At 37.1% G+C, this 27,637-nt stretch overlaps 1 protein-coding gene across 4 annotated transcripts in view; it reads right to left on the reverse strand.

Annotated features, from left to right (window-relative positions):
* The window catches only part of OTOGL (otogelin like), a 92,333-nt gene that overhangs the window by 47,512 nt on the left and 17,184 nt on the right, over positions 1-27,637 (reverse strand). For all 4 annotated transcript variants that reach the window (XM_032107413.1, XM_032107414.1, XM_032107415.1 and 1 more), the window contains exons 11-25: positions 27,387-27,493; positions 26,599-26,724; positions 25,808-25,916; positions 25,521-25,567; positions 23,956-24,101; positions 22,250-22,373; positions 20,446-20,623; positions 19,385-19,509; positions 17,366-17,575; positions 16,365-16,530; positions 15,222-15,296; positions 14,635-14,687; positions 13,810-13,972; positions 10,232-10,339; positions 8,847-8,985 (exon numbers count right to left, since the gene is read on the reverse strand). In XM_032107413.1, the coding sequence (XP_031963304.1) occupies positions 8,847-8,985; positions 10,232-10,339; positions 13,810-13,972; positions 14,635-14,687; positions 15,222-15,296; positions 16,365-16,530; positions 17,366-17,575; positions 19,385-19,509; positions 20,446-20,623; positions 22,250-22,373; positions 23,956-24,101; positions 25,521-25,567; positions 25,808-25,916; positions 26,599-26,724; positions 27,387-27,493 (1,876 nt within the window). The remainder of the gene's footprint in view (positions 1-8,846; positions 8,986-10,231; positions 10,340-13,809; positions 13,973-14,634; positions 14,688-15,221; positions 15,297-16,364; positions 16,531-17,365; positions 17,576-19,384; positions 19,510-20,445; positions 20,624-22,249; positions 22,374-23,955; positions 24,102-25,520; positions 25,568-25,807; positions 25,917-26,598; positions 26,725-27,386; positions 27,494-27,637) is intronic.

The following is a 27,637-nucleotide window of genomic DNA, read 5'->3' on the forward strand; positions in this document are numbered from 1 at the left end:
TACCCTAATGCCAGGGCTTAGGAAACAGATGGTATTTGTCAGCAGTTAGCTTGGAAGACAACATTTACAGTGGGTAAAATTATTCACTAACTGCTTAGTGGTAAGGGGGTGTAGGAAATCAGATCTCCATGATTTAGCAAGGGAACTCAGTTTAAAAGTATCAAAAGCTTCAAGGTAAAGCAAAGTTCATCTGTTCCATTCTGTTGTAAAGTTGTTTTAGGTTGCACTCAAAATAAAATTGGTCACTACCTTATTGGGAAATACACTATGTTTTAATTAAGCCAGGCTTGCTGCTGGAGTCAGTACAACAATTGTTCCCCTCCAAGTCAGATAACAGCCCAGAGCATTTTTTGATTTATTGGATGTGATGTGGTAAATTAAAAAGGAGACAATCTCATTAGTTTGCTAGATAGGATGCAAGCTGATACATTCTGTGCTGGCCAACTGGAAAGCAAGAAAGCAAGCTACCTCCCCACCATGGCTCAGTGCAGACAAGGACTTTGCTTGCAGTCTCTAGGTCTATTTGATGCCGATGACACTGTGGGCTCTTTTCATGGCACAGTTCATTTCTCTTCAGTTAGCTTAGTCTTAGCAAAAAGGGACACTCAGAGTTAATAGGGAAGGAATGTCTTCCCCATAAGAAAAGAAATTAAGAGCTTGATTTTAAATAAGGGTAGTTTAATCAGGCTAATTATCCCACAGTAGAAATACACCTTTTTTGGCAATGAAGACAAGTCCTTGAGGCAGCAGCGGGTAGCTGTATTAGCTATGCTAATTGAAGCTGCTGCCTGTGCCTTCTGGCAGTCCAGGCCAATCCCTTCATCTGAACAGCATCAACATACTCAAGTCAGAAGTTTTTGTGTATGGTTGGGATTTGAGCCAAGGGCATGAGCTGAGTTATATTTCAAGTTAACTCTGAAGTACAGAGAAGCCTGGAGCCAGGAAGTGTTTTGCTGACCAAAGGCAGAACAGGGAGTCCTGAAGACATGTGCAGTACTTCCTTACTTTAGGACTGCATGATGGTTAAATTACTAGAAATGATGCAGGATGGAAATGCAGAGAGACTGTGGTAGTAGTTCAGTAGACTTATGAGTAAACCAGACATTTAAGAAAAAGGGGTTTTGCATTAAATCCTGAATCTTCTGTGCTTTCTCTTTTTCAAATTAAATCTTAGACCTAAACACAAACATAAAAATATCATTATGCATTACATGTCTCTTATGGCTCTAAGCTTTCACAAAATTATTTGCTTTACATATATACTCTTGCCATTCTCTCCATATACCTCAATAGACACCTTTCCCAGCCATACAGTACTAGACAAATTCAAACTTGAAAGACAGTTTCTATCACAGTCTTCAAATTATTCTGTATCCGCTTCACATGCAGTCTCTTCTTTCAATAAAGAAGAAATAAAGTGCAATTGAAACTTAACACTTAACTAATACCAATGCAAAAGAAAGGACTATTCAGATTAGGCGAGGATCATCTGATGTTTATATAAGACGTGAGGTCTTAGGCAAATCTCAAGAGATCTTAGAGAATGTGATGGTATAAATGATAATGATCGAGTTCCATCTCTCTAATCTGCACTAAATCCAAACAAATATGAAAACAAGCTTTTGTTACTACCACTAGAAGAAATACCTGAGTAGATACTAGGAGCAGGTCTAATGAATAACAAGGTGGGGGTTTTTTTGGTTTTGTTTTTTTTCTGCACAGCCTCTTTCCAAGGCAGAGTCACTCTTTACCTTTTTAGGTAAAATGCACCCAGCAGGGGATGTAGTACAGTTCATCATGTGAAACCTACTTACGCTGACAGAAACTTGAAATAAAATGGTTTTCCCACTGCAAGAGTATCTTCCCACGTAAATTACCATATCCAGCCCGTTCCAACTTAATATCAGTTTCTTTGTGATAACATGGAGTTGCCAAGCAACAGAAGAGACAGAGTCACAGCTCTGGGCAGTCAGTCAAAAGCTCATTGTCAGTCCCACTTCTCAGGACATTCTTTTTCTAGACTTCACTGCACTTTTTTCCATATTTCTTCCTAGTAGAAAAAGCAAAGCACTGCTTTCCTTTTTCTGGTTTTTTTCTGTTTGTTGTTTTTTTTTTAGCAGTGCTTGGGAATGCTACAGTCTATTTTTGTTAGAAACTTTCTATTTCAATATCCTATTAAAAATTTTCTATCCCTTTTAACCACTAACAATGTTGTGTAGTGTGCTTACATTGTCAAAATGCAGCCTGGGAGAAGACAATTGAAAAGTGGCTGTATTTATTTCTTTGAAAGTTTCATTAAAATTTCTCTAACTGTTCAGTGTAAAGACTCATTATTTTCCATTCTTAATATCCTGATTTACCCCTTATCTTTGGTTTATTCCTTACAATACACTAAATTGCAAACTAGGGTGGCCATAAAGGCATATGAGGACATCCTGGGAATGGAATAGAGATAGATTAGGTCTATCTTCCTTTTGCTTTAATGATGCTTTAGATGTTTTCATATATAGACATAAAAAAGAAGCGCAAAAAGCTCTAAACATACTGAAAAAATATACAATAGTTTAAAAAGTAGAATTTGCTTTCTCCTTCCTACATATTTTTAGAGAGATTCCTTAGCTCTGTTCAGACCTAACATTTCAGGAGATTTTATGGAAAGTAAGAATTTGTTTGGTTGTGGTTTATTGGCTCCGAGTTTCTTCTGAAGGAAGTTAACATTTGAAATTACTTCTAGTGAGCTTGATCTCGGAGAAGTAAAACATCTTAGCCCAGATTTAGTGATAGCCCAGATTTCTTTGGGCATAAATATTTAAGTGATTTTGGAGAGCAGAGAAATGCCTTGGCATCAACATGTTCTTGCTCTATTAGTTTCCTGTGCCATTTTACTATGGACCTGATCTCCAGATAATCAGTGAAAACACATTAAGTATGCAAAAATTATTTTAATTTACACTAAGAACCATCTCTTATTGAAAGGCTTCCTTTGCTTTGCTGGTGCACTAATTTCTTCTTTACCTTTTCAAAATTATATGTACAGTCCATGTCACTTTATTCGATCCCTGTTTTTGCATCCTGTACTAATTTGTATCAGCAAATGTTCTTCCCCATAGCTATTAAAACAACAGAGCAATATTGCTTGGAGTCAACAGATGGCACTGAAACACACTGTCTCAGTTTGGGAAGAAATCCACATGAAAGTTGGGAAAAATGTTATAGGAAAGACAGTGGGTGATCCTCTTACACAGGAGAAAAAAGAGAGGAAAGGAATAGTAGTAGCACTTTTTTTTCCACTGATATTATAGATTTTTATTCAGCTATTAAAAAAAAAGAACCAAAAAACCCATTTAGGAACTAAGAACCTGAGAGCTAAATTGCTCATGCAAATGCACATTAATTTTCCTTCACATCTTCTACATGGCTGCAGATTATTTTCACTCAAAATATGGCACAGAAGCTTTCAGTACACTTGTAAGATATGATCTATTTCTAGCTTTGAAGCACAGTTGAGTAGAAATGGAGGAGAGCAACATGACTGAGTAGATTCACTGATGAAAATTCAAGAAGACTGAGATTATTCTAGCTTCTGACTCATCCTCAAACAACTTCCAGATGTTTGTTAATGCATCCATGATAACTCTTTCCTATTTCTTTAAAAGTGACTTCTGAAAAGGATACACCTCAGGCAGAATAAACTCTCAACTCCAAAAAGATGCATTACAATTATGTATACATACACATACGTATATATACAAGCAATAGGAAAAACATATCATGATATATTTTCTTTATACATTGGGGTTTTTTTCTAGCAGATTTTACTGCAATATAGAGCTGTTGTGTCTTCTGAAGGTTTGCAACAATAAAGTCTGAATACTTTTTTTAAAATATACAGATAATAATGAAAACACATGACCGTGAATATTTTATCTACTTAAAATAGAACCTTGTTCTAACTCAGTGTTTCTTAATTTTGAAAACACTAGAGAGAGATCACTGAAAAAGTTTTGATTTTTTTTAAGAGAACTATATTAAAAGGTTTGAGAAAAAATCTTTTAAAGCAGATTTCCTTTTGTTTCATTTACTTGACTTTGCCTGCTCATGTACCATATTTAGCTTTTGCACAGGTCATATTACTGCAATCCCTTTCTAATTAAAAATGAGACCTTCTGCAGACTGAAGATTTGGGAACATTTCAATATTTGTTTCCAAGTGACACATTCTGCAACATGAACTATTCTGAATTACAAATCAGCATCAGAGTTGGTGGTGTTAGTTTTAATATCTAAGCATGTATTTATATGTGTTTATATGAGACCTGTTAGTCTTGTTTTATTAATAAGTGCATTATAAATGTTAATATTTTATCACTGTTGGTGGTAATGATAAAGTGCAACAGGAAATAAAGGACAAGAGCTCCAGCACACGATTGCAGGAACTAGAAAGCTGGTATGTGCACAAAGCTTTTATGTTTTTCAAAATAAAAATGTTAAGCGTGTTCATTTACACTGCTGAAGTTTAGTTTTTATACATTCAGAAAAAAAAAACCCAACAACTCATATCCTAACCTAAATCAGAGCAAATTTAATTCACAGTTCCCATAGCTCACCAACACCCAGAGTCAGAGGCCATAAACTGCTAAGCAGCACCTCCAGGGGACTGGCCCAAGCATCCCACCCCTTCAAACACAGAGAAGGGCTGGGGGTTACTGCTGCCACCACAGCTCTGAAACAGCAGCACATCATGCTGGGTTTTCCTCATCCTGTACTGCGCTGGATCAACAGACCATGAAGCTGTACTCACCAGAGGTGCTTCAACTCAGGCAGCCTCTCTTACAGTGAACTGCCTTTTCAGACAACAATAAAACATTTTGGGGTCATATAGCCAAAGGGCTGTTGGGTGATGAACACTAACCCAAAATCAGAAATTCAAGGCAAAAGGTCACTAAATGGCAAAGGTCTCAGAAAGAGAATCCAAATTTTGAATCACACTATGCATACACAATCTCCAAATTGCCATTCTCATGGTAAGAAACGTTTCCCCAAGCCTTTTCTGGAAGCCCTCCATGCTAATCTGCACAAATTGAAAGAAATCTTTCCTTTGTTGGAGAATAAAAGTGATTCATTCACTGCATAATTTAATGGTCTGGAGAATCAGGTGGAGGAGGCGGAAAGGCATGTGGAGGTAATTGAGTCTGAAGTCATTGATCTGAAGAAAATGGAACCAGAGCATAAATCCATTGCCAAATGTAATCAGATCTTTTGCTCACAGAAGGAATAGAACAAATAGAAAAACAGCTACAGCTGAAGACAAGATGGAAAGGGATGTTTCCCAGAGGGAGCTTGCTATTGACCCTTACAGATCTTCCAGAGACTCAGAAAAAAGAGGGCATCCAGAAAGGTTTCATCTGAAATCATGGGCCTGATGAAAAGCAAACTGTTGGTACTCTTTGCAACTAGAGCAGGGCAAACTATTCACAGTAAACGGTGTTTTCACTGAAATGTAGTCTCCCTCTTTTTTGGACACAAATTTTCACGCAACACATCATTATTTCTACACTTACACAGTTACTGCTGCTATAAACAATTTGACAAGTGTTTTAGGTGGAAATATTTTGGTACATCATTTACTCATGAAACTACATGCTAGAATGTGACTTGAGGATTAAATATGTTAATTAAAAAATTAAAGGTATTCTGACTGAGACCCCATGCACTGCTTTATTCCCTGAAAAAATGGAAATTACTTTTAGAGTCTGGTGTCCAATTTTAAACATTTGTAATTTCAAATTCAACATTATTTATTTTCCCATTAAATCTTCAAAATCTGTTAAAAGAAACTATTTCTCTTAACTGTGAATAGTCAGCTTGACAACATTGATTAACCATGCACCTGCAGCTTCAAATCCACTGTAGGGTGACTAACAGCAAGAAGAATGTATTTATTTTACAAATAATTATTTTTAAAATGTATTATTTTACAAGATATAAATAATGAGAGAGACCATAGAAAATATTTAATTCTACAGATTTGCAAATTTCATGGATCTACAGTCTGGCTACCTGGCACAAATGATGTTGAAAAAAAGCTGCACAAAATATTAGATATTCAATAAGGAAGAATAGGATAAATGCTACTTCTGACTCCTCAGATGTGTCAAATGAGTAATTGAAAATTGCTGCTTTCTGTGTGATTGCTCCAGTTTATGCCCAGCCATCATGTAAAAAATTTACCAGTCAAAATAAATATATCAGCAAGTAATGGCTAAAAGATTATCAGTACATCAGCCAAGCTCTGTATTAAGCACGCTAATAAAAAGTACTATTAACTAAGAGCTTTGAACTTGCTTCAAGTTACAAAAGAAGGGGAATGCAAGAAAAGAGTTCCCTGGCTCTACTCCCCAGGGCAGTCCAGGTATCTAGCTCTCAGGACATGTCAGCAACAGCAGAATCATTTGGGAAACTGTTCCCAGTGGTTCCTGAGATGATGCATGTTTTGTTAAATGAATTTAACAAATGGTCTCTCATGTAATGTCTCCTGACCCAAAAGAGTTACATCTGCACTTCTAATTGGCATAATGCTTCAATTATTTGATCAAATGGCTCAAATGGTTGTTGCTTTCATAATCCTCCAACTTTGGCTTTAAAAGAGCTTTCATGATTACATCAAAAAAGCTTAAAATGGTGACTTTAAAATGCTCAAACCCCCAACGGCAGGTGAAAAGAAGAGAAAATATTTTTATTGCATATTTTGAAGTTAATACTAATCTATTAAATAGGAATACTTGAGGATAAGAACTTAGTTATGCTGACCTTCATCTTTCAGGATATAGGAACCCTTTTCTGTGCTTTAGGACCTCCTTGACAACCTACTAAAGTTAGTGGAAATACTTCAGTGGGGAGTTTGGAGTATTTTTTAAAAGGCAGATGAGCATTGCAACAGAGCTCCTTCTCATTTGAGAATATTCTGATGGGTAATTTATCCCTCTAAACTCTTGCTTGAAGTCTGCCCCAAAGCAGGTAAAATATTTTTTCTGAGAAATATTACTATTAATTTTTCTGAGAATATTTTTTCTGAGGAAAAATTATCTTCTTCACAGAAGAGAACATGTCTGAGGGGCTCCAAGTGCACTGACCTTACAAGCCTTAATGAAAATGCTGAGCTGCAGGACTAAAAACCACCACAAAGAGAGAAAAAGGCCAACACTTGTCATAGAAAGACATCAATTTTACTATAAAAGCAGAAGTCTATGAAATAAGTAAGTGGAAGAAACAGATGGCAACTAGTAAAAAGTTTGCCAGAAAAATAATCCCTTTTCTTGGGGGAAGAATGTAGCATCATCAAAGACAATAAAATAAGACAATAAGCAAGAAAATGGAAGAAAAAAGATACTTAAATATTTTAAAGTAAGAAACTGTTTGACTTTATCATTCATATTTCGACTAGCAAAATGAAGTGTTTACATGATCTACACTGATAAACGAGGCGTAGTTTCTCACCTTAAATGAGTTTGGGAAAAAAATAAAGCTTGAAAAGCTGGAAAAAGTCTGAGAACTCTGAAAAGCAGATCTATGTAGGCAGCATTTTCATTATTTGTGTCATGTTCACCTGAAGAATGGCCCATTGGCAGTGTGCCACATGCCTTATTATCTGGCTGTCAGCTTTATTCTTGGACGCCAAATGCTCCCCATGGTTTGCTTCCAGATAGGTTCTTTCTTACACAGCAGAGTGACAGGTGATATTTGATTGTAAAAGCCAAACATTCCAGTATCATACTGAAGTTTGAAAAAGCAGCATAGATTTGTTTTACAAACCTCTCTTAATGAATGGCACAAGAATTAAGAAATTACAACCTACCTTTCCACATCATCATACCGGCAAGATGATTTTACAGGTAAAGTAACCCGTATTTTTTGCATCTTAAAGGAGGAAGGCTTGTACAAAGGTTCACGTATCTCTAAGAATAAGAGCTCTTTTATCATATATGATACATGCCAGGAGTTTGCTATGAGGTATTATTATCTTTTTCAAATCTCTCTATTTACTTTTTAAACACACTCAAAAATCTGGAAACAATGTATTTTATTTCACAGCAGTGAATACTCTACTAAAGCATACTTGAAATAAACTATTTGCAGTAGTTCTTGTTGAGAAACTACGCTTTATTCTTAAGGTTAGACAGTCAGAAAAATGAGTATTCTTCTAAACATACTACTGTAACTGAGAAGACAGTCTTAAAATAGCAACAATTGTAATAAACAATAGTGGTTTTAGTAAAAGACTATATTTTTTAATGTCAGTAATGGTATTTTTAAACAAAAAGCTAGCAATGTACTCTAAATGTGTGCTATGAGCAACATTAGCACGTAGCTGCCAGACAATTTCAATGAATGATTTCATTGTTGAATTATGAAATCATTGTGTTTGATATTATTAAACACATACAAACCAGATCTCATGCAGATCATGTTCAAGAAGAATTTCAAGCAGCCTGAGCTCATCATTAGCCCTAGGCCAAGAAGGGCTTATAGATAATTATTAAATAAATCTATAGCTTATACCTACTTCTAGCAGTTTCTATAGTGATATTCTTTGTTCATTGTGACAAAAGCATGGTTAAGCTAAACCAGAAAACATTGATTTTTCTTTTTCTCTAAACCACATAGATATGCAAGAACACGCCCAGGTACCATTTTCAAACAGATGAGCACAAAATGTCATTTACAGATTCTTCTTTCACATCTGTTCTACATCTGCTTTCTTAATGTTTGTTTCTATAGCTAAACTCTTGATGTTCAAAATATTTGTTGTATCATGGACACAAGAAAACTTATGACCAATCCTCTTACCTTTAGCAGGTAAGTTTGGCAGTCGCTGACATAATCATACTCCAGTCCATCAAAGGTGTAATAGTGTCGGTCTCCATAGATGGTGCACACAGCAGGACAGGGGTAACTGGTGCAGTTGAAGACGCCTCTCCGACAAACACTGCAAGGAAAACGAAAAATCAGTATCTCCTCGTAATGGCAGTCATTTGCTGTATATTTTCAAGAAAATGTTTTCTTGTGGTCTTTATTTCAAATCATACAGAAATTCATTAATAGAATAAAATTCTCAGACCTTGAAACAGAGAGCTATACTGTGGATTGCTTCTGAAAATACTGGTGATGCCATGGCAAAAAAAGTGTTGAACATTTTGCCATCAGCCCATACGTACAATAAAAATGCATTAAAAATAAATGCAAAATCTCAAACTTTGCATGGCTTATGCAAATATTTCCATCACTGTCTCCGATATAAATAAGGCACAATGCCACAACATGCTCCTTCATAAGACACCAATCGTCTATTTTTTCTAAATTTTGATAAAGGTCTGCAAATTTTCGAAGGAAAATACTTCAAGTGCTACCTGTAGGATTTCAGGGTATCAGACATATATGGAATGAGTTTAAGAAATTAACACTGATATTTTGCAAGATTATTTTTCCTGTCACCTACATTCAGCGGCTCACACAAACTTGTATGAAAGTAGTACTGGCATCCTCTATTTTTGCTTTGTGTACGTGTAAATGCTCAGTTGATTTGCCAGTGCAGTTTTTAACTGATCAAAAGCTGCCATGCCAATTTTTTTTCATTATTAAATACACACTTAACTGAACATAGATATTTTGACTACCAAATTAGCGTGGATGAAGAACTGTTTTGTGCCCGCATGAATCAGGTAAATCTCCTTTAAAAATATGCTGGGTGCTAGCTCATTTTTCAATTCTAATGGAATTTTTTTTTCAATTTGCTCATGTTCTCCCTATACAGTCACTCATAGTAACTGGTAAATTACACTGCAAACCATGCAGTTCTCAAAGAAACAGACTATTTACTGCTGTCATACATTTAATATCTCTCTTTTTCTCCTTGGTTGTCTTTCATGATATTCTACTCTGCAAAATGCCACATGTCTTCATTTCAGAGACTACCAAATATGTGTGGAATTAAGCACTTCTTCTTGACTGCTTTTTAACTTGGATACCTTCAGCTTCCTTTTTAGATCTGAAAAGGCACTCACTCCAAAGGCTTCCTACTTATCCAAGTCTATCAGTAAGCCTAATGAAAGCTATATCCTGTAACTATCTATAAACAATCAAAACTATAGTTTTGATTTTCAAAGTACATTTTCTGTATCAGTTTCACTTTGGGTCTAGATCCAGATGATTTGAAAGTATGCAAATGAACTCACCAGGTGTAACATGGAGTAGCTATCACTTCTCCTGACAGAAACTCCCTGTCTTTCCAGGTGCATGGGCAACTTTCAGGAATATAACATTTCCCTCTGTGCTCAGCCATCCTTCAAAATAAAAGAATTATTAAGATGAAAGAGTAAATCCACAAGAAGATCAATATAACTGAATGTGTAGTGAATCGTTGAAACCCCAGCAAGGCCAACCAAACCAGTCTTCCATCCAGCCAAGGAAAATTGTTCCCTCAGCAAAAGCTGTCCAAATCAAATGATCTCCACTGTGCACAGCTGGAGACCTTGCCAAGCTCACTGCTGCAGCTCTCCTTCTATCTGGAAAGGGATATGTTGATGTGGGCAGCAACTCCCATGCATGAATGTAGCTAGTGTAGGTATTTCTCTCTGAAAACTGCAGAGCATCTGGGTACCATGCGAGCGGCTGAGCTGGCAGCCAGATTGCCCTTCCCTCTCTGCTGCTCTCTTGTCCTGCTGTGCCAGGAAAGCAGCTGGACTGGTGTGTCTGCTCCTCTGCACAGACAGCACCTGTCCTGTTCTGAGTGCAGAACAGTGAGCTGGCCTATGGCACCTGTTGCACACTTTATGAAGCACAGTGATGGAGGTTACTTGCCTACACAAGGGAAGCTGAAACAACCAAGGTTAAGAAAAACAGGCATTTAATGCAAAAAGTGTCAAATCTAATTAGATCAGTAAGTGACCCAGAGATATGGTCAACCACATTTTTGCTATCTCATTTCCACCTATTTAGCAATGTTAACTTTTATAACAAAAATTGTGGTAGCCTGTTAACCCCCTGATTCTGTATGTTCCCCCTGTTCCCTCCCTAGCCTTGGCCACTCCCTCGGTTTCTCCCTATTTGCTCCTGTACCCCAACCCCGCCCAGGGACCGCCCTTGGGCCCCTGACAAAACCATCCCACACCCAGACCACATTGTCTCTCTACCTCTGAACATCGTGGGGACGAGATGTGATTAAAGCCATCTCAAACCCTCGTGAGAGACCCTTCTCTACCTTCTTTACCATTCACTACGTTGTAACGCTGCTGGCTGCCGGAGCCAGATCGCAGGGCTGTCCGAAATGGACTCCAGGATGCCACTGATCGCATGGCCCTAGGAAACCCTCGCTGAGCTGTCAGGCAGCAGCAGCCTGCTAGGCAGAGTCCAGCAGTTACAACAAAAAATGTTGCTGACACAACATTTCATCATGACATGTGGCTCAAAGTACAATCTGAGATTGTTTCACTGGAAGTTGAAAGGAATATACAGCTTAGAGTTTTCTTCAGCCCATTACTAGTTCATTAAACAGCAATCAGCTTTAAGTAAGAGTCAAGTGTTCAGAAAACTTCTTAAGGATGGGAAAGCATCAGAACAGATGGCTTGGGATGGTACTTAGTCTCTGTCAATAGAAGCAAAAAGTCTCCCAAGAATAACATCGGTATTGCTGGTGCTGCCTAAAGATAGATTAACTTAGCCCCATGAGGTCCTTTTCCGTACTACTCTGTGCTTCTGCAACTCAGTTTAGCTCCATATCTCTAGCTCAGTGTAAGGGTGACTTTCAGTGTATCTTTGGGTGATGAATTTAGTGTCATTTACTGTCATGGGCTGTTATATTATTCAATTTTTAAAGTATACCAGAGACTTTCAGTGTTTCTAATTCTTTTATCACCTCTTCAACTACTGACTAAAAGAATGAAAAGCTGTTGTGCAAGAGCTTTAACAGAAAATGTAAACCATTTTTACTTTAGGAAGACCATTTTTTGCATACTAGAGCCCATCCTTTCATGGGTTTCCAAAGAAAAGGGTTTCAATACCACGCACAAACTGCTCTACTTTATAAGCACCATAAATACCCAGGATGCTAGAATAAGGTGCCAGACTCCAGGAGAATTCAGGATTCCACCCCAAATTCTTAGATCATTCAGTCAAACAATGGGTAGTGGTAGAAATAAGGTGGCAAAGGAGAACCAAAGAGAAGAATGCCAACTTAAGAGAATTTTAAAAACTACATTACAGTAAAATGTCTCAAAACAAGTTTTTAATGACTTGTCCACTTAGATTTAATAGCAGGAGATATATGCTTAACATTTTCTTGCATAAAAAAAGAGACCTTCTTAAACTAATTTTTAAGATAATACAGCTGGCCCCTTCTTAGCTAAAACCATACTCACTTTCTGGAACCATGAGCCTGAAAGGCATAATTTAGTACAATTTAACAACAAAGACATTACTAACCGTACTAAATATTATACACTTACTTTTCAACCTAATAGCAAAAAGAGTGTTTATTCTCTTATGTAATAAAAATAATTCATGTGTTTTACTCTACCATTTGAGAGAAATTTAGAAATTGGCTTGTTTGTACTCCTGTTATCATTTATATTTCAGAAAACAATCAAATAATACTCAGTTTGAAATGCTATGACTGTGAGAGCAAGACTTTAGCTCTGTTTTTTAACTTTTATTTTAATTTCTTCTAATTTTCAAGTTAACTTTCATGTCAATACTGCTAGTTTATTTTCATGCAAACATTTCATGGCGATATTTCAGCAAAAATTTACTAGTTTATTACTTCTAAAAATTCATGCACTTTTTGTGTTAAAAATAATTTTTTATTCCTATAACACTAATGGTTCTGAAATCTACCTTCTCAGTTGAGGTAGAGATTTTGGAGGACTACAGATTACCAGGCAAGAACTAGTGAAATCTTAAATAGCTATGCATGAAATCTGTATCTCCACCAGCACTTAGTCATCTATGAACATGACAAGGTGCTGGAAGGGGACTGGTGACGGTCTCATTTATACTCTGATCTGTGCACAACTGATACACTGTCAAGAGACCACTGGCTACACACACAGTGAAATAAAATGGAAAGCTGAGAAAAAAAAGGGAGCACTCCACCTGAGATGAGCAGCAATTGCAGCAATTTGCACAGCATATTTGACTCCTCAATCTGCAAGTGCATGCAGGAGGTGTCAGGGGAGGGAATGGAAACAAATGGAGGGAGTGAGTGGTGGTTGCTCCTGACACAAACTACAACAGAAGTGTTTAGATTTTATGCTTGGGTTTGACCCTTGCCAATCTCAGCAGACTGTTTCCAGGCACCAAATACAAATGCACAAGCTGAGAAAACAAAAAAAGAAGAATGAGGGGAAATAGGGCAGAAACCTGCCCTCCCTGCCCCAGGCTGGGCATCAACATTGCAAGCCTGAGTTGAAATTTAGGTGAGAAAATGACTTGGGCAGCAATAAGCAGGAGCACAAATGGTTTTCATCAAAATTTTTTGTCACGTTTGCTTTCCCATTCAAATGAACTATACTCTGCAAGTGGTGGAAATCACCTCCTGTCCAGACAGTCCCAAATAGCAGCCAGTTGGACTGGGAGCAAGCTGGATAGCTGATGGCCTTTTAGCTGTTACTGTGTGTCTGCGACAATTTACAGAACAATAGTTTCAAAATTAGAGGTGTGATACCACTGGTATTTAAAAAGCAAAAAAAATATGCAGAGTTGAACTGTGGAAAATATGTACTTGGCTTGTGCTCCAGGTTGTTCCATCAAAGCTTACCCAGGGGGGCAAATGCAGCCACTTGCACAGGGTGGTGATGGGACACAGGAGAAGTTCATGGCAAGGTTTGCACAAGAGATCCCACAATTCACACCCGCTGCTGGCAACCCAGGCACAGGAGATCTGCAGTCATAGTAGATTTTTCCTTCAGGGCATATGTGAACTTCAAATGCAAAATGCAGGTTAGATAAAATCAACTGTTCTTTTATGCTGAAAGTTTTCTATTTGTTATTGTTCACAGTCCATTTATTTGCATACAAAGTGAGGTTTCATTACAGTTCGTATACGAATGCAATCTGAATAACAGTCTATAACATAATCTATATTACAGAGATATAAAATTAATATATGTTCTAATGTAAAAAAACAGTAATATTAAGCATCTGGGTGTATGCATCCTGGATCTGACACACAGTCTGTTCTTAAAGATGGAGCAATAATGCATTAGAAAAAATCCTTACAAGTGGCATTCTAAATCCACTAGAAATACATTAAAAATCTACTTTCTAGAAATAAAGATCTTAAGGCTTCCTAAACATGGATAATGAGCCTAATTATAGGTATTCCCATGAGAACACAGACCTAGATGTCACATGCAATCATTTATTTCTTTTAATTTCCCAAGTGACTAAGTAGTACAATTTGTGCTACAGAAAAAGAGGAAAAAAACCCCAAGACTATTTGTGCTCCTAACCTCCTATTTTAAATACGTTGTGATGTAAAGTATCTCATATTTTAAATACATATGAGGAGAAAACCAAAGTACTATTCAATATCGAATTCTCTATTTGTGCAACTTTTATATGGGACAAGACTGTAAATTACCTATGTTTTCTGTAGTGGCTTCAATACATTTCACTGTTCCATTCAAACATTGACTAGAAAAGAAAAGGAAACCCATGTTTATTCAAGGGAAAAATGTTTTGTAGTCACCATGTTAAAAAAGATTATACAATTCAACCTAATTTAAACAACAGAAATCAGGAAGAGAAAGTGGATTAAAATCCAAAATCTTGAGTGCTGCTCAATATTTTGTTGGTATTTCCTAACTGCTGATCTGTAGTGAGGGCCTAAATTCGTAGTTTATGTACTACATTATTTCCTAAATTCCAGCAAAATAAAAAAAAAAAAGGTGAATATGTCAATCCCCGTGAGAATGGAGGGCCAGGTGATTTAGGATGCAGGCAGTATAACACAAAACCTTATCCACCGTGGCTTACAGAATTTTCCAGGTACTTTGTTAAAATAATGAGGTACATAATCCAGTTTATACTAGACTCCCTTTTACTAAGTGTGCAAAAAAATCTTGATACAATAAACTTTCAATATACATGAAAACAATTCTCAAACCACTTAAAGTAGCATCCAAAGTGTGACACAAGAAAAATAAAACTCTTGGCACTCAAACCTACCAGGAGCCTGTTGGCATAGGAAGGATTTCTCCAGGCTGGAGGGCTTTGCCTTTGTAATGACAATGACAGCCAGATCTGTTAAAAGAATATTCATGCATTTAGATACAAAAGCAAGATGAAATGGGATTTAAGGGCCATCTATTTATCAAGCTATTATGATAAGCAGGACTTATCACATAATAACATATAACATAATTATTCATTAACTCAGTCCTTATATGTACAGTATTCTTTGAAAGACAAAAACTTAAAGACGACAGTCAGACTGTATTGAAGTCAGTGGTAAAACTCATATCATCTTCAGCAAAGCCAGGATTTTCCTCAATCTCTCTACTTTTTATTTGCTGTTTCTGTGCATTATTCTAATAGAAAGGACTTCTTCTCAGTTATGGGAGTAGAATGGCAACATGCAGTTCCTGCTTAAAGTGTTGCTAAAATCATGAGATAGAGCAGTTATTATACAAAATCCACTAACTCTGTCTGTGATAAGAGCCAGATGGGTTAGAAGCAGCAACAGAATTACCTAGAAACCATGCAAAAATATGCGAGTAAGAAGCTAGTTCACCCTCTTGAATAATTTGAAACAGTCTTTATCCCTACAGTACGAACTTTACTGATCTTTCCAAAATATATTTTGCAACGAACAGAAATTAACTACCCACGGTGATAAGCTGTAAAATTTTGGTATGCAACACACAGAAACTATTTCCTCTCATTGAACATTTCCTCCCATTAAACTGAAGAGGTTTGTATTGTGAGACAGAAAAAAGACACTTCTAGCTGCTCTTTCCATACTATCCCTTACTTTATATATTGGTGCTTTATAGATTCCTTCTCATTTTTTTAAGTGTTACTAACAAGGTTTTCACATGAAAATGCTATCCCATGAATTAAAAAAATTTCATTACCCTTCTCTAAAGCAGTTTGACATATCTGGTCTGAAGTGCAGTGTATGTGTGTACATGCAGTAACAGGTGAGGCCCCACTATTGATTAGTAAGAAAGAATAAGAAATCTTCACATATTGTTTGTTATCTTCTCTAGGCAGTCTACATCTTAAGGGAAATAGCAGAAAAGCTACTTTAAATCTTGCTGGAAAGAGGAAAATATGCCCATACATAAATTCTATTTTTTTATTACTTACATTGATACACAAAAGTTGACCGACTCTTCAAAATACTTCCCATCAGGACAATTACATCCTTCTGCACAGTCATCAGCACAGATATTTGCCATAGAAAGTGAAGCACAGGAATGTTTACAAAAAGAAGAGCACTGATGATAAAGCATACCACTATGACACATCACAGCTGGAGGAAAGAGAGGGAGAAAGAAGGGAGAACAGCATAGTCTTAAAATGCGAAAAATAAAAAAAAAGCAATATATCATGTAAGTTCAAAAAAAGCAAATCAAAGTGGTCTCTTGTTCCACTGGGTTTAATTGAAAAGCATGAGCAAAACATGCTGTTTTACCAATTTCTTAAGTTAGACATGTTTAGATTCAGGTGGGTTTGTGTTAAAATAATTCTTTGACTGGAATAGTCTGTTTAGTAAATAACTATATTCTTTCTATGTGTTAAATTGGGCATCTATCTAATAATCCAGGCATCCAAGAGAGAAAGAATGGTCCAGCTAAGGCTAAGGCATTGCTGTATGGCTTAGAAACAGAAATACAGGAGTTGGACTTGGATAACCCTTGTGAGTTCCTTCCAGCTCAGGATACTTTAGGATTCTGTGAAATGCCATGTTTTAAATCATTATGGTATCCTACTTGTCAAATCACTGCCCACCCTGCTCTGCCCACCCTAGAGAGCCCCTGCCAGCCAAGCTCCTTATGGAACGGCTCCATTCCTGCCACTCCCTAACTACTTTATCTTAGTAGGGGCTTCCATATGACTTAGGGGTTCAAAGAAGGAATTCCATTTCTCTCTGTGACCAACAGAAAGGGCAGGGACTCCCTGTTAGGCAGGTCAGGGGCCCCAGCTCAGATGCCTAATGTAAAGGCTATTATCATTCTCCCCTAGTACATCATTGGTGCAATACCAGTTTCCAGGAAAAAGCCAAACCCTGTATTTTGTGGAGTGAATGAAATTTTTAGACTTTTGCACATTTCTAAAAGATATTCCAGTACGGAAACGTTACTCACCACAGTAAGAGACGTGGGATCTGAAGTCAACGATGACGCCGTGCTTGCCGCAGACATAAGCATAGTGCGCCAAAGCGTTGCACAAACAGCTGCTTCCACATTTGCACGCGTCAAAGCGGCAGAGCTGGTGGTATAACCCTGGACTGATGTACGCATGGCAGGGAGCAAAAATGTCTTGGTTGATGATATCACAGTGAGATGCGTACCCAGCTAAGAGAGGGTGACATTGTTTTAGCCAGATCCATTTTAATATAACAGTTAGTCAAATGAATAGCATGGAATATTTAAGCCAAACATAGCCAGCTGTGCAATAAATCCTTGCATTCAATGTCATTCTGTAAAATTCTATAGTTTAAAATAGATATTACAAGCAACTCCCACAACAGTAAACTCCACTTAAGATAAAAATAACTATACCAAAAAAGTTATGCCTTCCTCTACTAACACGGAAAATTTAAATGCCAAAATAATATATTTCAAAAGAGTAATTAAAAGAGTCCCCAAAGCTTGGGATATGGTTTTCCTACTTGACATTTCATTTAGCTTTGACATCAACAATGGCCATGTACTTTTTGGCATGTGGTCTCAGGAAGTATTACAAAGCAGAGCTTGAGGGCATGCAAATCCCAAGTTGGCCATACACCTTCTAACAGCAGCAAATCCTCCTCCAGCCCTCCAGCCACTGAAACAGACTACCACCACAAGTGGCAAAATAGCTAAGGAACACTGTAGTGTGGATTATATTTAAGCCACTTTTGCTGCTAAAAGAATGCCCCTACCCATCAACCTCCATGTTCATTTCCATGTACACACATTGACAGAAGACTTTCACATTTTATGGAGTCTCTCAGTAAACTAGATTCAAGGACTGAACTTGACTTGGCTGGAAATTAACCTGACAAAATAAGTTATCAAACAAACAATAATTTATTTTTTTTAGTTTCCTCAGATCAATATCATCTCACACCTGGAAAAGATGCCTGTGCTTGTAGCATGGCGTGGATCACTTCACTCTCCACTGCTCTTTCATAGTGATTATTAGAGGATCATGGGGAAGTTCGGGCTTGAAAGGACCCTCAGAAAGTCATGCACTCCACCCTCCTGCTCTAAGCAGCTTATGTTTATGTCAAACATCCCCTTCACTGAGATAGCACAGAACTGAGGGTGAGGCACAAAGGCTCTGAGCTGATCTGACTGAGAGATACTGCTTTAGAAGACAGACCATGAGGAAAGCATAAAAACTCTTAGAATGCCCCACATTGTTAGAGGTTTATTGTTATTCTAGGCTTGCTTCAACAGGCTCTAAATATGGATAAATCCCACATCTTTAGTGAGATCTGATGTCTGAAACACTAAAAACATTAGACTACATTCTGTCAGAATTGGCAACTACAGTCTACCCATTGTCTTCATTAATTGAAAAGAACAGCAATGCAAAAAGGAGACAGTGAAAGTTCAACACAAGCCATAGGCATGCCAACCAGCCAAAACTAAATCTTTACTCAGGAATTTGAACAAATCCAAGGCTCTCATATTGTCTGCACCAGTTTTTGTCAGAGAACATAGATGGAGGATAAAGAAACTTTTAATACAACAAGCAGCAAGAAGCCAAAGACAGGATGTTTGACCTGAACACTGTCTCCTGTACTTTCTTTATCAATCTACAAACATGCATCACATCTTTCCTCTCAACTGGCATAATTTACAGGACCATAGACAGCTAACACTCTACATGTGTAGTAGACAGCAGAATTTAGTACTCACAGCAAGTACATCCAGCACTAAATGACTAGCTATCTTTTATTTATCAAGTACTCACTTCAATTTACATGCTAAACGTATGGAAAGAACGGTCTTTGCCAAAAAAAAAAAGAAAATTAAAAGAAAAGAAAGTGCACATCTAAACCTGGAGCTGAAATACATGAAATACATGTATGTGAAACTTCTTCACAGAGAAAACAGAAACTATCCCATAATAGTAAGATACAGCTAATTCCAGATTCCCATGTGAAAACATACCATTTTGCTGATTAACGTTGCAAGGATCAACCACAGGAATATTGATAGGCATGGAGCAAGCTGAGGAAACCTTCCATGCATTGGCATGAAGTTGTGGGGTCCCTTCTATCATCCCTGCTGGAGATCTGAAAAGGAAAAGATCAACACTGCAAGCATCCTGCTGACCTTAGGGACTACATGGGCGAGGATGCAAGTTCATTAAAAAGGCTTAGATGCATAGTCACATTGAACAGTCAATGTGCCAAAAGAATTTCCGTCTGTCAGGTACAGAAGAAGAAAGGGCATGTGAAACTTTTTCCTCAATATTTAATTCATGTGAAAATGCTCCTGCTCTCAAAGTCTGCCTTCACTTATGCTTAATTCAAGTACTCTGGAATCAGTGGGAAGATGCATTAGAGGAGATTTGGCCTTTATCCCAGTACATAAATGGAGTGAAATGTCAAAATTTGATCTGTTAGCCAATTTTGGAGTTGTAGAGCAGGGCTTGTTTGCAGTTTGCATTTTGATGTTGGTTTGCACCAAGTATTTCAAAAGCATTTATTAATGCCAGACAAGTTTTGTGACATTATAGCTTGAGGAACTTTGGAGAAAATAAGGTTAAAAAGTAAGGAAAGTGTGCCCTTCTAATTCAAATATTCCTGTGGTTCAGAATTACATTTTTTTACATTAAAACTTGATGTGGGGAGGAAAATCGAGCAGTAGTGAACCCTGTGAGGATGATGCAGCTATTATCACCCACTCTTTTTCTCTGTGCTCATGTATTTGCTCTGAAGATAAGGGAGCAACAAGAAAGAAGAAAGTACATTCAAGTAATATTATCATCCAGTAACTTCTACAAATAATGTGGTAGCTTTCTATAATTTCTTAGCAAAACATCTTAGAATGCCTAAATTTGTGACTTTGATATTTTGAAAAGAGACTACCATTTTAATTAAGACATTTTATATTGGTTATTTTAATGGTTTGTGCATGTTAATGAAATTAAATAATCAGATTATTATGTTCAACAAAACTTTTCACTTGTTATTAAACACGATATAAATGTACAACACACAACTCACAGAAAATCATCCCTTAAATTTCCATTGTATGTTCCACATAGTCCTAATGTTCTTCTCTTCCATCTGACATCAACTTGAACATAGATCCTTTCTCCATCTTTAGCAAACAGTATCTTCAAACCAAAACTAGTTTTCAGTTGAACAAAGAAAGAAGATATATTCTGAATTTCAATAGCCCCTGAACACAGAAAAAGAAGAAGGTAAACAAAGTCACTGAAACACAACTTCCAGGTTGTACTGATTTACCCACTAAAAAAAAATTTTTTTGAAAACTCAGAAATAAAATTAGAAACTATGCACAATCTCACCATCAGACAAATATCCTCACCCATTCTCCATCTGAGCTTATTTCCAGTAACAACACAAATCAGGAATTCCAGCTACTGTTGACAGTAAAAAAATCTCACACCTTTCTGTACCTGTGAGTTATCTAGAAACCATGTGTGCACCTCTCTTTGGTTTTTTTATTTTAGAAGAAGGCAATGCAACTGCAGGCCTCTGGCAATGAGAAGACAAGACAAAAAAACTCTTTGTTTCTTAGTCTCCAGTGATATTAAAACACTAATTTACGGATCTCTGTAAAGTGTATTGAATCTTTGGATAGAAGGTTCTGTCTTACCACTATTGACATGACATCAGTACAGCTCCTTCCTTGGACTGTATGTGAACTGAGCCCCTATCAAATTCCCAGCTTTCCTTCCCAGCAAATCCATTATGTGAGGAAACTGAAATTTCACTGTCACAGTATTCATTTGCTATACATTGTGGGGCTACTTGCAGCTGGAGGATTAAAGTAGATCTACTTGATCTACCTTCACAAGCAGCCTCTATGCATGCACACAAACAGACTCAGGCACATAAACCAAGAGAAGAAGATAAAATCCTTAAAGATGTCCTTAGGTGACCAGACTTACTAGATACACACAATTATCAAGAATGTGACACTAAAATATTTTTCATAGATTATATTTGTTGCAGACTCTGGAAAGAGGCAAGAAAGTGAATAGGGACTGATTCAAAAGAAATAAAATGGAGTTACAAATCAAATTATGAAGCAGAACTGTCAACATAGAGCTATGAAACTCATTTCCACAGAAAGTTGTGAATGCCAAAAGAAGAACTGTGACTGGACAAATTCAATGAAGAAAAGACAAAGCTGCAACCACCAGCACAGGACTCCCTAAACTCCGTTTTGTTGAAGGCTGGGTAAGAACTTTACTCTCACTTTACTCTTTCAGAAAGAGACTAAAAATCCAGTAACTGGTCAAAATAAGTTTCAAAATTTAGCAATGTAATTTCTACCTTCAGTGCTTAATTTTATAACATGCTTTTAGGGCTGGTTTATTTTACTATCCTTTCCAAAAATGTTAAATAAGTTGTCTGAAATCACAAAGTAAGTCAGCAGTGAAACCAATACAAATCCCATGGAGCACATGGATTCTATTCCATTCTATTTAGTCAAAAAAGCTTTAAACAAGATAGACCTTATCATCAAGGGCTCTTCACCTCCTTTTTTTTTCTCACCTCCTTCCCCCTAAACACAAACAAAATGAATGGAATTTCTAGGTAATCTGTTAGATAAGAAATGCAAACAAATGAGGGCATATAGAAGAACTGTTTCACAGACAATAAAAGTAAATTTCTATAATTATTATTAAAGTTCCAAGAAGTAAATTATTGTATCCTTTTATAAGTTATGTTTAAAGAAATTCCCTTTTCATAGACCGATATTACTAAAAAGTTTTGGAGCATATAAGGGACAGAATGTGAAGTCTGGTAAAATTCTTCTCCATACACTTCTTACCATTGAGATTAAAAACTTGGTTAGGGACAGTTTGGATTTGACCATATCTTGTGATGGTTACTTGGTTCCTCGCATCATCTTCAAGAACTAGTGTTACAGACTCAATGCAGGCGTGGTCAAAGTTCTAAGTAGAAACAAGTTTCACCATCAGAAACAGGCAATGACGTTAATATTACCATGGAAAACAGAACCAAACAAACGGGGGCAGGGGGACAATCATACAGAAAGGAAATATCAGAACTGTCATCAGGTAAATCAGTTGTAAACTATGGCTCAAAGCATTAAACAAAGCACACAAAATTAAATGTACAACATAATACAACATTGCTTATGTGTAATCTCCATATGGCAGGAGAATGCACTTTCGTTATCATGGCGGTCTTATAGTAAGAGGGCAGAGGTCCCCAGGTACTGATACTGGGTTCAAAATTCCGTATTTGCACGGCCACCCTGGGTACTGCTCATTGATGGATTAAGCAGTGGTAGATCAAGAGTCAGATCCTGTCTAAACCAAGCTGCTGCAATCAGAACACAAATGCAGCAATGCAGGAAAAAGAAACTTTGGCGCACATGAAGGTGTTTCTCACCATGAAATGTAGTGATGATCTCTGATTACAGACAAAAAGGATATAAATTCTCCAGTATTATATTACAATAATTTATAAATATCTGACTGTTGAAAAATGGTGACCTATAAACTATGTCACACACATCATTTTAGTGTGCAATCCAGGCAGAATTCATGAACTTAAATACAGGACAAAAACCCACACAGAATTAGCTGACACCAAGCATCTTGTGCTCCCTGGGGACCCCTCTGTTTTCATATAGAAACTTTTCAAGGTGCCTAGAGTTGTACAAAGGGTTATTACCAGTGGAAATCTTGTTTCTCAGTGGCTACCTAACCAACCATTTCATGCTTGAGGCCACCTGAAATGCAGAAACAGTTGTCTCAACACCTATGCAGGAGAAGGAGGTGCTTACAAAAAAGGCAGAGAGGCACCAGCTCATAATAGTCAAGCTTTTGAAGGAAAGACATGAGAGACGGTCCCATAGTAGGACATTGCTCTCTGCTGAGGAGTTCAGACATCCCTGTCCTCAGCACATGGGCAGCTGTGAGTCACACTCTCAAAGCCCCTTCTCCTGAGAGCCTAATAGCCTCATTAAATCCATTCTCACAGGTAAGTACTTTTTATAAGCACCTTTATTCCTAAAGCCTGTTTTTGAATGTCTGCCAAAATATTTTCAAACAAGTATGTGTGGTGACTAATCTCATAGATTTCTAAAAGGCATTGTTCCAACAAATTAAATATGTTATGCTATATCAAATAAAAATCTAAAGCTACAAAAAAATAAAAGTCTTGCCTAAATAGTGATGTATTAAACCTACAGTGTTGCCAACAGCAGCTTTTCCAAAGCCTGACATCTGTTGGTACCATAACTAAAGGTGTTTATACAACTTTAATATGCATAAATGAGTAACTCTTTAGATTGATCTCACTAAAGTTGCAACAGCTTTTCCAAAGGGCAATACAACATGTAGCAACACAAACAATTACAAAAAAAAAAATCTGTGAAATTGTTTCAGTTTATATTTTCTATTTAACATAACCAAGTAGTTTACAGTAGAACTCCTAGAAGATTGCTTGAAATATGGATGGACTCGTTTTTTTCAACATTAAAAAAATAAAAAAGAAATGGCTTACCTGTCCACAAGGTGCTTTTTGTAAAGTGATTGTGAATTTGTTTTTTCCAGTGCCTTTTACCAAAATGTACTGGCAAATCCCAAGAAAGGTAAAATGACGTCCATCAAATGTTGTGAAATGAGAGCTGCCTGTGATGGAGCACTCAGCTTGAGAGAAAAAGGATAAAGAATGTTCACTTCCACAAGAATGTATCATTAGTCTGCAAACTATTTAAGAGAGAAAAAAAAACCTTTCTACTGATTTCTAAGCATATAACCCAGGCTAACTTTAATCTATGTAGCTATAATGGCATTTAGAAACAAATTATGCTAGAGACACCTATTTCCAACAGATACCATCTCATAAAGAACACATCCATGTGCAGCATCTTTTGGGTCTAAATAGATGAGATGCCTTTGACAAAAATACAAAAGACTTTTCTCTTTAATACTTTATAAATAAAAATTTACTTATTTACTTTATTTATCTCTTTATTATTCAGAAGTATCCTAGAATCTTCTTTTTTTTCCCATGACTCAGCATGAAAGAGGACAAGCCTCTTTCTCCATCCTTCTAGGTATTATGGCACTGCTTGTTACCACCGGTATGAAGAAGATGCAGGTTTCAGTGTCTGTCCTCAGGGCACACCTTTTTGGGTTTTTTTTCCAGTTCAAATCAGGAATGCACAGCAGAAGCAAGTCTCCAGCTCATCCCCACTTACTGCACTTTCAATCACACCATAGGGTAGCATCAGAGCACATGAACTAGATTCATTTTAGCTGCAAGAGGTGCTCTGTGGGAGCACATCTAACCTGCTCCCACTGCTAACAGCAACTCAGTTCCTAGGGCCAGACCAAAATAGTCGTAATTAACCCCCCATGTCTGCACACAACACACACAGGACATAGAGAGTGGTTCTCAATCTCAATTGTTTTACATGACAGATCCACAGTGACAAGCCTTGCTTAGAAATTGTTAAGCCTTATTACCTCATTCAAAGAGGGCTCCATAATTTGTAAAAAAATCTCTCTTTCAGAAACTTCATAATATAATCTTGTCTGAGGTACAGAACTATCAAGGAAGTTTCACCACTTGCCTGCTGCATGTTCCTCTGTGTAGCTCATTACAGAGACATGCTATCTTTAAAGATAAGGATCATTATTCAAACATGAACTGCTATTAAGAGAGAGAAAATCCAGCACACAGCATCAGAATGATGGTTTTCTTATTATGTACATTAAAGTTGCACCTAGAAGTGAGGAGATCCTTATACCTGGCCCAGGTACTGCACAGGCAGTAAAAACACACCATCTGTGGCAAATAATACTGAGCATAAACAAGAGATAGAAAACAAGAGGTGGATGTAGCACACTGAGGTAGGGAAGCAAGTGGGAAACTGCAGGGTGAGTATTGTCAGGCAATTAACAGCTTCATTCCAGCTGGCCCACAGCTACTGTCAATATCCATCTGCCTAATCTTTCCTAAATTAGCATCCAAAAGTCTTGGGTCATATATGGTTCTGTTGTCTTCAGAAAAGTTTATAATTTTTGTTATGAAGTGAAAAAAGAGTAATGAAATACAAATACCTGGACAATCATGATCAGTGCAGTTCCAAATACCACCAACACAAACACTGAAAAGAAAAATCACAAAACACAGAAATAGTGTTCTGATCTCTAGCAAAATAAGTAGCTTTGAGTTAATTAATATACCTTGAATTCACACAGAATAACCTGTATATTTTAGTGATACACAGGCCTCAGACTGTAAAACATAGATGGTAACTATTATTTAAAATGTAACTGTGACTACGATATTAAACTAACTATGGACAGTAGCCACAGAGAGATGAAACACACAGGCTTTCACATACCAGTTGCTACATTCTTGTTCAATCTTTGAGCCTACAGGAAAAGCAGTTCCATGATAAATACAAGGACAACTTGACAAAGAGATACAAGTTCCATTTTCCATAATGAGACCTATTGGGAAAGAAGTTAATAAATGAGATATAAAACAAATTAACAAACTCCAGATCACTGCACTTCCCCATCTGACTCAAACATTCCAATCTGCCAGAAGGTGATGTCATCAATCTTAAACAAGGACCAGCAAAAACAGTTGCCCAGTGAGTGCAGAGAGCTCAGAGTGAAGCTCCCTAAAAACAAGTTTTCACTCTGAATCATTGGTTTATGAAAAATCTCTGACTTAAGCATGTAGAACTACACAGACTCAAAAATGAAAATATTCTGAAATCTCATTATCTTTAGTCCATCTAGAACTAGGATGGTTCATAGTCCAGTCAATAATTTTTATTCAGTACAGGTCTCAGAAACTTTAGTTTCTTGTACAGAGCATGACACATTCTCTTTAAGCAAAATTTCTATAGATTTTTGAATAATTCAAATAAAGGAGACTAAATCTGTGCAGTATCTTACTGCAGGAAGCATTAGTAATGGCTCCATATTTTAACTGATATTGCATGCTGAGGCAATAGCACAGAATAAAGGACAGAATCACAGTGACAATGATAACAGCTCCGGCAGAATTTACAATATTCATAATTTTCAGTCTTTAATTTTAAGCACAGTCTATATATACTTCATTACGATATTGGATACTAAGTTTACATGTATTTTTTGAAATAATATTGATAATATTTACCATCTGGACAGTAACAGCCATCTAAACAGTGCAGGTTGCTGCCAAGACAATCTTTTTCAAATGTGCAGGTTGGTGGACAACAACTGATACAGTCACGGTGAACAAAGGTGTCTTCACACTTCTCAGCTAAAAAAACCCCACGGTATATTGAACATTAGTGCAATTTCTCTTTCCATGCTAGAAAACCCATTTCTGTCAAATAAGCATTGTGCAGCTCCTCTGGTATAGGTAGTTAATCAGATCAAGTACAATGAATGTTTTGGAGGAGGTTTAACTGATTAACTATGGTGAAGCTCTCATCAATACTTAAGTCTTTCTTCAGCAAATCTTTATAGCATCTCTCCAAAATAAGTTATAGCCTTTGTGACAGGGAAATGTGCTCATGTCTCAGCCAGTTCAAAGTCTTGTGCATGAGACTGAGCTGCAATTGATGGGTGGTAGTGATAATAAGAAGGAGCTGCATTAACTGCATTAATTGTGTTATAGGGCCAGTAGAGGCTGAAAGATGTTTGTTCTTTGTCCTAGAATATGATCAGCGCACATGATATTTCAAGCAATCCACAGACACATGAATTTTGTAAGGATCTAAACCATACCACAATGGAATTAAAACATTCCTCTAGCAAGTCATGGACTTCATTGTTTGCCAGCAAGAGTGAAACTGGCTGATCAACTTGAGTATCAAGTTTGAGTTCTACAGAGACAAATGTTGCCAAGATGAAATTATTTGAACTGAATACATGGGATAGCTCAAAGGTCACACAGTACGCTTTATTAAAGAGTCTTACTACAGGCAGGAAAGTCATCCCTCCAGTCCCGCACCGGGGACCCAGCGTGAGAGCATGCTCTAGCGTACTCTGTCACTGCCCTGCAGTATGTTTCATCATCATCCACTCTGAAATGATAAAATAAGAGAGTAATCAAGGAACTTAAATCCCATCTACGATTCCTGCCATGTGACATGGCACAGGATATTTCACACATAGCTGACACCACTTGGTCATAAAGGCACACAGGGAAAATGTAAAAAGGAGCAAGC

Source organism: Corvus moneduloides, chromosome 4 (genome assembly GCF_009650955.1).
Source record: "Corvus moneduloides isolate bCorMon1 chromosome 4, bCorMon1.pri, whole genome shotgun sequence".
NCBI lineage: Eukaryota > Metazoa > Chordata > Aves > Passeriformes > Corvidae > Corvus > Corvus moneduloides.